Source organism: Erpetoichthys calabaricus, chromosome 2, assembly GCF_900747795.2.
Source record: "Erpetoichthys calabaricus chromosome 2, fErpCal1.3, whole genome shotgun sequence".
Taxonomy (NCBI): domain Eukaryota; kingdom Metazoa; phylum Chordata; class Cladistia; order Polypteriformes; family Polypteridae; genus Erpetoichthys; species Erpetoichthys calabaricus.
This window is the reverse complement of record NC_041395.2, coordinates 8,539,156-8,553,212: the sequence shown is the minus strand read 5'-3', so window position 1 is coordinate 8,553,212 and position 14,057 is coordinate 8,539,156. Positions and strand designations below refer to the sequence as shown.

Here is a 14,057-nt window from a genome sequence, read left to right as displayed (position 1 = left end):
GATAGATAGATAGATAGAAAAAGCACTATATGATAGATAGATAGATAGATAGATAGATAGATAGATAGATAGATAGATAGATAGATAGATAGATAGATAGATAGAAAAAAAGCACTATATGATAGATAGATAGATAGATAGATAGATAGATAGATAGATAGATAGATAGAAAAAGCACTATATGATAGATAGATAGATAGATAGATAGATAGATAGATAGATAGATAGATAGATAGATAGATAGATAGAAAAAGCACTATATGATAGATAGATAGATAGATAGATAGATAGATAGATAGATAGATAGATAGATAGATAGATAGAAAAAGCACTATATGATAGATAGATAGATAGATAGATAGATAGATAGATAGATAGATAGATAGATAGATAGATAGATAGACTGCGGTGGGTTGGCACCCTGCCCGGGATTGGTTCCTGCCTTGTGCCCTGTGTTGGCTGGGATTGGCTCCAGCAGACCCCCGTGACCCTGTGTTCGGATTCAGCGGGTTGGAAGATGGATGGATGGATGGATAGATAGATAGATAGATAGATAGATAGATAGATAGATAGATAGATAGATAGATAGAAAAAGCACTATATGATAGATAGATAGATAGATAGATAGATAGATAGATAGATAGATAGATAGATAGATAGATAGATAGAAAAAGCACTATATGATAGATAGATAGATAGATAGATAGATAGATAGATAGATAGATAGATAGATAGATAGATAGATAGATAGAAAAAGCACTATATGATAGATAGATAGATAGATAGATAGATAGATAGATAGATAGATAGATAGATAGATAGATAGATAGATAGATAGATAGATAGATAGATAGATAGATAGATAGATAGATAGATACTTTATTAATCCCAAGGGGAAATTCACAATAGCAATAGAGTATACGAGAAAGCCCAGGGGACACCACTCCTGATCTTTTTGTTAGTTAGCATATTGCAAGGAAAGCAAAGAACTAAGTGACCATTGCAGGAGACCAGGTCTCTTCTGACAGAGCAATTAAGGAATATGAGGCAGACATTTTTAAAAGGTCTGTGCCCCTTTGTGCCAAGAGGTTGTTATGTATGTGAGAGTGTTGATATGACTCCATTTATCAATGATTTAGGTGTAATGAGTGCCCTGGGTTGGGTGTTTTTTTTTTTTTTTCACTTAGCCCAACTAAATGTCCCAAGGATAGGACAGGTCTTGGCCACCTGAGCGATATGTGATGGTATAATAAGTGTGAAGAAAGTGAATACTGTGTGAAGCCACTCGAAAACAAGGAGGTGCTTTGTGTAACCTGGTGGTTCACTATTTGCATCTTCTTCTTCTTCTTCTTCTTCTTTTTCTTCTTCTTCTTCTTCTTCTCTGCACCACGAGTGACTCTGTGTGAACACATGCAGGAAATTAAACGGGATGTATCGTAATGAGTGGCTGTCGGGCATTAGGTGGTCCTTCATATCTTTGCTGCTCGGTCCACGGCACTTGGAGAATCACTGGTTTAGATCCAATTTCACGTTGGCAGTGAGATGGCCGTAAGAGGTGACAAAAAAAAGAGAAGAAGAAGAAGAAGAAGAAGAAGAAGAAGAAGAAGAAGAAGAAGAAGAAGAAGAAGAGAAAGCAAAGCAGTTTACCTCCCGGCCAGCCCCGCTCGATGGGTGTGTCGGTCGGAGCGCCACCCATCCCTGCCTCCCCGTCTCTTTCACTTTCTTCTGATTCTCTTCTGTGCCTGTCGTGCCTCTCGTGCTTCTTGCAGCCCACACTGTAGAGAAGAAGACAAAAGGACGGACGGACGTACAGAAATTTAAAAAAAAAAAGTTCGCCAAACTCTCGCGCAGCCCGCGCGCTCCCGCACACACACACACACACACACACACAGACGCACTCGCGCGCAAACCGCCTAGCGGGTCCATTTCCATCCGAGCGGCTGACTGGCTGGCTGGATCGTCACGAAGCGGACCTGTTACTCGCCCCAGAAATAACGCGGACAATGTCGTGGACCTCGGTGCTGCTGTTGCTGCTGTCGCCCATCACCTGTGGATTCACTCTGGCGCAGACTCCAGACGATTTCAAAGGTAAGCCCCTTTGTTATTTAATTTATTATTTTTTTTTTTTTTGCAAAGTGACATATATGCTCGATTTCCTCAAGGCTCGCCAACACGCGCTGCCTGCGGGCTGCCAGAAGTAAACGGCTCGAAGGCTGGCGGAGCGCAGGGCTGCGCGCTCTTTTTAATTTATTTATTTATTAATTTATTTTTTTTACCCTGCTGCCAGTCTTGCCTTGCGTGAAGGTAGATGCTGTGGGAGAAAGCGACTTGTTTATTGCACCACCTGGCCATGAGGGATTTGTGGGGGCGGTCGATGGGGTGTGCTGAGTGGGTTCTGCAAACACCCCCCCCCCCCCCCCCCCAATATAAACAGCAGTTTTCCGCCAGTCTCCGTCCAATTCGACTGCTTGCGAAGCTAACAGGTTGGCTGACGAATGATCGCGCCAGGGGTGGGGTGGGGGGAGATGGAGTTTGGGGGGACTGCGTTTGACAGGATTACTCGCTGGGCGTGCGTGCCAGGGTGCAAATGAATTGGTGCGCGCGGTCCGGCTGGCTTGTCTTAGATCGAGTCTTTCTTTTGTTTCCGAGACAGTGAACTTCATTCTTTTTTATGATGCCTGACTTAATCAATACATCTAATATAGATGTATAAATATTTTTTTTTATCTGTAACATTTTTTTCGATCATAAATATTTCGTGATAAATGTTCTAATTTGATTATCATGGATAAGAACGATCAATATCTGTTCAAAAGCTGCTTCTTCTTCTCTTCCTACTCCTCTGCCTCATCAGCCCTCTTCCATGCAGCTGGGCCCTCCTACATTTCAAAATAAAGTCACAGATATTTATATACCTGTCATACTGACTTCATGCATTTAGAAATGTACTTGTGACAATCAGTGTTGTCCCCTTGTCCCTAAGGAGCCAACCTCCAGACGGCTGTACACTCGATGATTTTGACGTCTTTGGATACAAGTGTCTGCTAAGCAAATTGCATATGGAATGTAAAATGTATAACGTGCATGCCTTCAAGTTCTCTAAAATCCAAGTCTTAAGTGGATTTAAAGGCTTGGTGGCCAGCTTCACAACTGATTGGATTATCCTTATTCTGGAGCACAGACCTCTTTCGCATGGCTCGGCAAGCTTTTAAAAAAACCCAACCCTGTGAATCAAACCGAAAAGGAGATTTTCTATCTTATTAGGCCAAATCTTGGTGGAAGAAGAAGTCATTAAAATAGAAGCAGCCCACACACCTCAGGGGTGGCACATGACACATGGTTTCTTTCATGTATGGCATGTAAAGGTGCAACAACGAACCCCCCCCCCCCACCTATTTTTCTTTAGCTTAAGGAAATATCACATATACTTTAACCCCCCCCAACACCTCTGTACAGAACATAAGGTAACAAAGACCCCCTTTGCTTGGGCGAAGATGCTGCTGCTTTGGGTCCTTAAATGCCGGCGGTGAAATTGTGCAGGGTGTGTTCATGATGGCTCCCTCCTTCTTTCTGTCTCTCTTCACAATGCCTTGTAGGCTTCATTTGGAATCAAAGTAAATATCACTTGATAACAAGTCACCCTTTTGTATTCTGAAGTAGCCTGGAACTTACGTGCTTTATAATCCCCCCTCAATGTGATTTAAAGTCCTTCAAGCTGTAAAGCGTAGAAGGTAACAACAGACGGACTCCTTCCTGCTGGATCTTAATTTTCAGTTCTTTTCTACAATCATCTTTGTTTCGTCTCTTCTTGTCTTTCTTACCAGGAATTGCATAGCCACCCGATAATCTGTTCACAACTGTTAGAAAGGGCACTCTCTTTTTCTTTAATTATTATTTTTTTTCCCCCCTTGAAGTGAGATCCATTCTATTTTTGTGGTCACCATGGATTTTTTAATTCGCCTGACGTAATCGAATCCACGCTTGATAAAAGGTTTTAAAGGAGCAGTCGGGGTGTGGCAGCTCTTTTCAACAATATTTGTGCACTGATAGCAGCTGAGTGAACTGGGCAAACACAGAAGGCAAGCTGTGTATACTTGGAAAATAATTTGTTTGTCGGTATGCCAGTCCAAGTGCCCACCATTGCCCAGTGTATATTTGTAGAATGGGTTAAGGAAAAGCAAAGTTTTATGTATGTGTTTTGTTTTTTTAAATGGTGGCCCTGTTGTCATTGCTAGCTGTCCCATCCCATGTCGAGATACTTTTGGGGTCCAAATGGATTCCAGAATTGCGGTTGTCCCCCATGAACTCTGTCATGTCCAACTCGTCCTCTTCACGGACAGTTTGTAGTGCTTACATTATGAAGAAAAGATAGATAGATAGATAGATAGATAGATAGATAGATAGATAGATAGATAGATAGATAGATAGATAGATAGATAGATAGATAGATAGATAGATAGATAGATAGATAGATAGATACTTTATTAATCCCAATGGGAAAAGCCAACAAAGCAGAATTTAAACAATGACCCTTTGTGTTGCGCTGCCCTTCCAGTCTCGTTTAGGCTTCGTATATTAGCAGCAGGTGGCATTGCCCAAGTAAGTCATGTTACGCTCTGCTCATTTGGCTTGCTGGCCTGGCTTCAGTCTGTTAAGATGTTTCATTTAGTCTGAGCCAGCAGGTGGCACTGGTGTGCAAACTGTAACACACAGGAAATGAATAAAAAATCAATGGGACCCTCAGGGTCAAGATTTTACATTCCAGTCTGTCTTGTCCATATGGTACAAGAGAGCAAATAGGCCAAATTTGGTCCAGCTTGGTCAAAGGGTGCGGGATTAGACAGGTGCGGGTTGGCTCCACAGTCCTCGGCAACTTGAACCCGGAACCGTCGATAGTCATAGACCAAGGCTGAGCCGGGAAAAAGAGGACACACACAGTCAGCAAGGGTAGTTGCAAAGTCTTTCAGTGCTCTGCTTTAAAACAAACAGCGTCCTAAAGTGCAGTGCATCTTCAATAAATAAATCATCCATTAAAAAATGAGGGCAACATCGCCAAGGATAAAAGCAACAAATCTAAAATCCAAATAAAATAGTCGGCACGTCTTTCACTGCAAGTCTCCCCAGCGGATCTTCCAACTGACGGAGCCCCCCCGACAGCTACAACCAACTCTCTTGATTCCTGTTGCGCCAGCCTTGACCGGGCACCCTCCGGGACGCTCACAACCAGACCTCCGTCATCCCATATGATGGCATGGCGCTACCTGGATGCCTGAGAGGTTCATTCCACATCCCTGCTTCTTCACTGATCAATGGGAACACCCCTCAGAGCTCCAATCACTTACTGCTCAGCCTGTCTTGTCTCCGCCATGCTCACTGCAGGTTTCCACCCAAATGTTCACATTCGACTTATTCTCCCCTCTGTCTTCTTTCCTGTGCTTCATGTGGTTCCTCTCTCAATTTCGCTGTACAGGCTCACTTTATAGCACTGATTGGAGGCGGATACAGTCGTTCAGCTGCTCCGAGGTGTGAATAAAGCACTTGACCAAAGTGAATGTGCGATCAGCCAAGGACCCCAATACAGTATGGAGCGGCATGTGCACCTTCTGAAGTGTACCTGCACCCGCCTGGAGCCACGCACTCCGGGACTTAAGATATGCAATGCCACAAATGTCTCTCGTCGCAAGATAGATAGATAGATAGATAGATAGATAGATAGATAGATAGATAGATAGATAGATAGATAGATAGATAGATAGATAGATAGGAAAGACACTATATAATGATAGATAGATAGATAGATAGATAGATAGATAGATAGATACTTTATTAATCCCTAAGGGGAAATTCACATATCTATATCTAAATATACAGTATATATACTGTATATATATATATATATATATATATATATATATATATATATATATATATATATATATATATATATATATATATATATATTATATATAAATATATATATATATGAATATTATATATTATTATTATATCTATATATTTATATGTTATTATTATATCTAAATATATTTATATAAAATCCAACATTTGTATGTCTGTCTGTCCACTTTTCACGAGAGAACTACTTCATGGCTTTAGATCAGGTTTTTTTTCTAGAATTTGCTTGAACACTCTGGTTGATTTTGCGATTTCTCTCATCACACTAAGAATCGTAGTTCACTTGTGGTACCAATTTATTTTTGCGAATCCAAGAGATATGCAGCGGGCCAAGAGGAGGTGGGCAGGGCCTTCCTCACTCATGCGCCAGCCTCGGGGCGTGTACCATACCTCCTCTTAGTTAGCAAATGAGAAATGTAGATCAGGTTTTTTTCTAGAATTTGCTTGAACATTCCGGTTGATTTTGTGAATTCTCTCATCGCACTAAGAATCATAGTTCACTTACAGGAGCGATATATTCGCGCTAATCTGAGACAGAGGCTGCTGGCCAAGTGGAAGGGGAAGCATAATGTCATGAGTGGGGAGCCGGACGATCTCCCTCCTCACTCACGTGCCAGCCTTGAGGCGTGTACCTTACCTGCACTTAGCTAGTGAACAAGAGGACTACTTCACAGATTTTGATCGGGTTTTTTTGTAGAATTTGCTTGAACATTCCGGTTGATTTTGCGACTTCTCTCATCGCGCTAAGAATCATAGTTTGCTTGCAGGAGCGATGTATTTACGGTAATCCGAGAGAGAGATTGTGGGCCGAGGAGAGGGAGAAGCATGATGTCAGGCGTACGGAGCCGGGCAGAGCCCTCCTGATTCACGCACCAACCTCCGTTTGAGTTGGTCAAACCTCTGGCCACGTTTTGGAGCTTAACTCGCCTCCGCTTAGCTAGCGATACCTGCTTGTTTATTGATTTTTGAACTTTGTCCTGTTTCACTACTACGCAGGCAGAGTCGTGGGGTGCCAGATAGTATATATATATATATATATATATATATATATATATATATATATATATATATATATATATATATATATATATATATATATATATACTGGGGTGAGTTGGCACCCTGCCCGGGATTGGTTCCTGCCTTGTGCCCTGTGTTGGCTGGGATTGGCTCCAGCTGACCCCTGTGACCCTGTGTTCGGATTCAGCGGGTTGGATAATGGATGGATGGATGGAAAATGGATGGATGGATATATATATATATATATATATATATATATATATATATATATATATATATATGTATTTTATGACACTAGAGGGCGATGTCGCTCCTCTAACCCGACAGACAAACGTCCAAGACACCAGGTAAAAGCACAGAAAGGTTTTTTAATTCTTTCCTTCGTGCCTCTAAGCACCCCAACCACCATACACAGGCAAGTAATAATTGTAGATTACAATAACAATACACACAAATCACTACAATTTTCTCCTCCACACCTCCCAGCAAGCTTTGTCAACTCCCTCCCAACTCCGGCTTGCTTGCTGGGTTCCCAACAGTCCTTTATATCATCCTTCCGGGTCCCAGTTGTACTTCGGGGCTTCCGTCACCGTGACTTAGGAGTACTTCCAGGCTATACGTGAATCAAAAATCCCTGTCTCCCTGCAGCGTCTCTTGGCGGTACCCAGCAGGGCTGTGAAGCCGAACTCCATATCCCATGATATCCCGGGGCACTGGTATGCTGCAGGGAAATTGCCATCTACCATCCTGGGGGAGGCAGTGTCCCAAAGTAGCTGCGTTCCCCCATCCTTCCACTCTTTTGGGCGTGCCGACCAGCAGTCCCTCACAATATATATTCATCTATCCATCCATTATCCAACCCGCTATATCCTATCTACAGGGTCATGGGGGTCTGCTGGAGCCAATCCCAGCTAACACAGGGCACAAGGCAGGAAACAAACCCCGGGCAGGGCGCCAGCCCACCACAGCACTATATATATATGTATAATGCTTACTCTGTGGTGGGTTGGCACCCTGCCCGGGATTGGTTCTTGCCTTGTGCCCTGTGTTGGCTGGGATTGGCTCCAACAGACCACCGTGACCCTGTGTTCGGATTCAGCGGGTTGGAAAATGGATGGATGGATGAATAATGCTTACTGTGTGTTTCTGAGACCCTCCTGTTTGTACTGTTCATGTACACATCACAGACTGACTAAAGTGCATCTTTGTGGCACAGCAGTTAGTGCTGCTATCTCAGAGCACAAGCAGACTGGATTCCCGTTTGGGCTCAGTGACCGCTAGTGTGGAGGTCCCATCTTCTCTGTATCTTTTGTGAGGTTCTTCTCCAGATATTCCAGCTTGCTTCCCACTTTTCAAAGCAATGGAGTGAGTGACTTGGGGCAGCACTCATGAACAAGTCCTGCACGTAGAATACAACCAGTAGAGGCCAGAGTTCAAACACTAAAGATTTCATGAGGAATATGGAATATAAGGGAAGGTAACATGGAAAGGTGGTCCCCAGGGGTATAACACACACGGTAATATAATAAAGTTTACACTTGTCTGGATCTGTCTCGGCTAACTGCTGCCCCTGCTGTCACGCACCTTGAGTAGGACTATGCCTTATCTACTTAACCTTCAGTCTGTTCACACCAACTTCCTACTTTCTCAAAGGCTGAACAGTAATTTCTCTGACCTCCTCCTCTTCCTCTATCTTCTTCATGCCAGAGGAGCCCCTTCCTTCATCCTCCACCTCCCAGCTCCCAGAGTGTTGATTTGGAGGACATTTTACGTACTTTTGGTGTCATGTGGTCCTTCCTGTGAGGCACTTCTGAATCAGGCTGCCCCAGTGGAGATCTCCTCAGTGCTTCCTTGTTTTCATAATCCCTTGAATTTCCAGGGAAAATTAAAAAAAAAACAACTAATGAACCATAGAGGAGTCTGGAAATGAAGCAGCATTCCTATCTACCTGGAGGTCTGGTACCTCCCATGAATGAGTCGTCCATCCTTCATTTACTTTGGCCTCCTGTCCAGTTCGGGGAATTTCCAAGACCAGCGTCAAACGCTTTGCTGTGTGTTCCATCAACCTGCTGTCTTTTTTTATTAAAATCATGTTGAGGTAATAAATGGAGTAAATTGATATTAAAGCAAACATTTTACTCATTCGCACCAAACTGAATTATGGGAAGGGGCCCAATCCAGAGCTGTTTTGTACATTGTGCTCAGCTCTCCTGGGGTGGGCTGTAGGCCCTAAAAATGAGATTTAAGCCGATCCATTAAATGGATGGATGATAGAAGCTATCACGAGCCGGTGGCAGACAGACTTCCAGCCTTAATCCAGGTCATTTTATACCTACACTGTACACATTTGCTGTCGTTTTGATGGTGCCATCCTTGTTTATTTGTTTCCATGTTTATGGGTTGGCAGCAGGACTGGCACTCCAGCAACCTTAATAAACCTCACCCTGTTCCATTGCATCTGAACTTGTGTGGTGTGGAGGTGTCACCCGTCGCATGGCTGCACTCGGGTCCTAATCTGGGGTCCTGAGGTGGTTTGTCATGTGATGGGTGTGGCAACGTGCTGTGTCAGTGCCTACTCCTAACCTCCATGGGAACTTTAATTGGGTTTGAGTTTTGAGGTCTGCATTCATGTGTAAAGATATTAAACAGTATTAGTCAGCTAAAGAGTGGCATAGCTGTCAGTGAAACCACCTCACTTCATTGGAATTTCATGGTTATTGGCATGGCTGTCTGCCAGGTGATTCAGGAATGCGTCACGATCCCCGGCCAAAGGCAGTGTTACCAGAGGCCTTGAAGTTACTCTTGCCAGGAAAGTCGGCCGCTGAGCTTGCTGTGGGTATCTGGATGTTTGACAGTTTCTGGCCTGGCCTGCACATTGGCACAGTTGATTTTTTTTTTTTAATTCTGGCATTACATTTCTCTCCTACATCTAAAAGACCTGCGTGTCTTATGAACTGCCTTTCCTGTGAGAGGTTGAGGGGACGTGTTTGAGTGTAAAATGTTACACACAGGACAGGAATCTCCATCGAGGGTTTACCTGTAGCTCACCCACCTTGTTGTGACGTCGTAGCTTTGGGCATTGGCTGATTTGTAGGGAAGCCGAAGAATAACCTTTGACATTACAGGTTTATAAGCTTATAGAGTCATTACTCTCACATGAAATTCTTAGTTACATATTTTTGAACCCTGCGGTGGATTGGCACCCTGCCCGGGATTGGTTCCTGCCTTGTGCCCTGTGTTGGCTGGGATTGGCTCCAGCAGACCCCCGTGACCTTGTGTTCAGATTCAGTGGGTTAGATAATGGATAGATGAATGGATATTTTTGAACCAGAAGCAAATGACTTTACAATAAGAGCCAGAAAACAATAACATCCACCTTAGTAAAAGGATATGTGTCTGTGGGTCTGTCTGTATGTCTGTCCAGTTGCTGTGTCTCTGCCATTCCACAACCATTTTTAGTAAGAAAATGCACTGCATTCGTCTATCCAACAGATGGCGCATCACAAACATTTAACACTGCTTTTACAAATCTCATACCAAATGGCAGGTAACAGAGACACATGCATTGCATTTGTTATTCCAACAGATGGCGCATCACAAACATTCAACACTGCTTTTACAAATCTCATACCAAATGGCAGGTAACAGAGACACATGCATTGCATTTATTTTTCCAACAGATGGCGCATCACAAACATTCAACACTGCTTTTACAAATCTCATACCAAATGGCAGGTAACAGAGACACATGCATTGCATTTGTTATTCCAACAGATGGCGCATCACAAACATTCAACACTGCTTTTACAAATCTCATACCAAATGGCAGGTAACAGAGACACATGCATTGCATTTATTTTTCCAACAGATGGCGCACCACAAACATTCAACACTACTTTTACAAATCTCATACCAAATGGCAGGAAACAGAGACACATGCATTGCATTTTTTATTCCAACAGATGGCGCATCACAAACATTCAACACTGCTTTTACAAATCTCATACTAAATGGCAGGTAACAGAGACACATGCATTGCATTTGTTATTCCAACAGATGGGGCATCAGAAACTTTTAGCACTGCTTTTACAAATCTCATACCAAATGTCACGTAATGGAGACACATGCATTGCATTTGTCATTCCAACAGATGGCATGTCATAAACATTTATAGTGATGAAAAGCATTGCATTTGTTATTCAAACAGATGGCACATCACAAACATTCAACACTGCTTTTACAAATCTCATACCAAATGGCAGGTAACAGAGACACATGCATTGCATTTATTTTTCCAACAGATGGCGCACCACAAACATTCAACACTACTTTTACAAATCTCATACCAAATGGCAGGAAACAGAGACACATGCATTGCATTTTTTATTCCAACAGATGGCGCATCACAAACATTCAACACTGCTTTTACAAATCTCATACTAAATGGCAGGTAACAGAGACACATGCATTGCATTTGTTATTCCAACAGATGGGGCATCAGAAACTTTTAGCACTGCTTTTACAAATCTCATACCAAATGTCACGTAATGGAGACACATGCATTGCATTTGTCATTCCAACAGATGGCATGTCATAAACATTTATAGTGATGAAAAGCATTGCATTTGTTATTCAAACAGATGGCACATCACAAACATTATGTTTTTAAGAATTCCTTGCCAAATGGCACATTAAAGAGACATGGACTGCATTTGTCATTCCAACAGATGGCACATCACAACCATTTGTAGTAATCAAATGTATTGTATTTGTACTTTCAGTAGATGGTGCATCACAAGCAGTAACACCATTTTTATGAATCCCATACCAAATGGCATATAACAGAGACACACACATGAATTGCTTTTGTCATTCCAACAAATGACGCATCCAAACAGTAATTCTGTTTTTATGAATCCCATAACAAATGGCATTATAACACAGAAATATGCATTGGACTTGTCATTCCAAAGGGTATTGCATCGCAAACATTTGTCGTAACAAAATGCATTCCATTAGTCAATCCAAGAGCAATCACATCAAAAACACTAGCATTGCTTTTACAAATCTCATACCAAATGACATATAACAAAGACATATGCACTGGATTTGTCATTCCAAAGGATGGTGCATCTCAAACATTTGTTGTAATAATAATAATAATAATAATATGAAAGGCACTAGATAGATAGATAGATAGATAGATAGATAGATAGATAGATAGATAGATAGATAGATAGATAGATAGATAGATAGATAGATATGTGAAAGGCACTATATAATAGTGTCACACCAACAAAAGAAAAAAGGAGCCAAAAAAGATTTGGGGTAGCCGCCCAGTATATTTTAAGTTGTTCTGTTAAGACAGAGAAAGTGTGCCCGCACCTACCCTCAAGCCTTAGGGTGGAGTGCAGTTCTACTTAACTGTACTGTTTTATATGCTTGTGTTTACTGTATATAATGTCGTGATGGTGTCATGTACACCATATTGTCTAAATCTATGGTCCATGTTATGTGTATCGATGGGACACCAAGAGAAATTTCTAGAAACTGTGTTGCCTGGCAGTAAAGTTCAAGTTCAATTTTCAAAAGCATAATACAAATGAAAAAACAAGCCCCATAATACACTACTGATAATAATTAGCAGAAATAAATTTCAAAATTTCTATATACTGTACATAAAATTCAATGTCTGTATTTTTATCCGCTTTTCATGAGAGAACTACTTAATGGATTTAGATCGGGTTTTTTTATATAATTTACTTGATCATTCCGGTTGATTTTACGACTTTTCTCATCGTGCTAAGTATCAGAGTTCACTTGTGGTACCGATTTATTCCTGCGAATCCGAGAGAGAGGCTGCAGGCCGAGGGGAGTGGGAGGCAGGACCTCCGGAGTAGGGAGCCGGGAGGGGCCAACCTCACTCACTCACGTGTTAGCCTTCGTTCAAGTTGCTGTACCTCTCGCCATGTGTTGGAGCGCACCTATCCTTCCGCTTAGCACCGATACCTGTTTGCTTATTGATTTTTAAAGTTTGTCCTGTTTCCTTTGTCTATCAGTGGCTAAGCGAGTTTCTCTCTCCTCAGAGGTTTCGTTTTACCGATGTGTTCGCCTCACTTGTGTATTAGCAGCTAAGCGAGTTTCTCTTTCCTCGGTGGTTTTGTTTTACCGATGTGCTCGCCTCCTTTGTCTATCAGCGGCTAAGTGAGTTTCTCTCTTTTCTTAGTGGTTTCACTTTGGTGACAGAGTCGCTTTCTTTGCCAAATATTTATCAGCTTATATGCTAGAGGCCAGTCCATAGCATCGTCTCTCTCTCTCTCTCTCTTCTTCACCAGCTGACAGATCATAGGCGGTGAGCATACTGGAGTAAAATGGCTGCCGTGGCGTCATCCAGGTGGATGCTGCACATCAGTGGTGGTTGAAGTGGCTCCCCCCGACTTCACAAGCGCCAATGTCTCGTTCTCCGTCTTTTTCTTGAGGTTTGAACACCCCCTGAAAATAAGCTTAATGACAGCTCACTAATCACGCTTATTATGATTCACGTACTTTCTCACCGTCCCCTTGCAATGGATTCCGGGCTACACCTTGTGGCCTGGTGAGTCGTTTGGACCTTAAACTGCAGAGTTGCTTCTTCATTCCCTGCCTCTGAGCAAATGTAAAAAAATGTCGGTAATCGGTTGTAGCGTATCCTGATCTTGTATGTTTCCTTGGGCTAAAGGTGTCAGCCAGATGTGTAACAATAATAATATAATAATAATAAATCACCACACAGTTAAAACGTGTGGTCTTGCACCCTCAGCGTCAGCTCTCACTGTTCATCGCTCTTTTCTTCCTTCTTCATTAATTTAATTTAAGTAAGCACTTCACTTGTAATAACATGCATTTATTTAACAGATTATATTTGTAAAATTGAACTGTTTACAATGCAACTCTTTACTTTCCCTGCTGTGCATAGCGGAGAGCTGACGGGCTCTAGTGACTGCAATTCTACCTCCGCTCCAGGGGTTGGCGCTGTGTCCGAACTCCTCTTCTCTTCCTCCCTCTGTAGAAAGGATGATTGACGACTGTAACGCCGCTGACGTCACTTCCGGTGTCTGTCCACCAGGATCCGCCTCTTCCTGCCG

General features: G+C 42.4%; 1 protein-coding gene across 2 annotated transcripts in view; it reads left to right on the top strand.

The window, feature by feature from the left end:
- The first annotated feature begins 1,714 nt into the window (after nt 1-1,714).
- The window catches only part of cd44b (CD44 molecule (Indian blood group) b), a 152,596-nt gene continuing 140,253 nt past the window's right edge, over nt 1,715-14,057 (top strand). Inside the window, exon 1 of one of the 2 annotated variants that reach the window (XM_051923614.1) lies at nt 1,715-2,088. In XM_051923614.1, coding sequence (XP_051779574.1) covers nt 2,004-2,088 — 85 coding nt within the window. In that variant the 5' untranslated portion in view covers nt 1,715-2,003. The remainder of the gene's footprint in view (nt 2,089-14,057) is intronic. The other variant, XM_051923615.1, reaches the window with a different exon arrangement.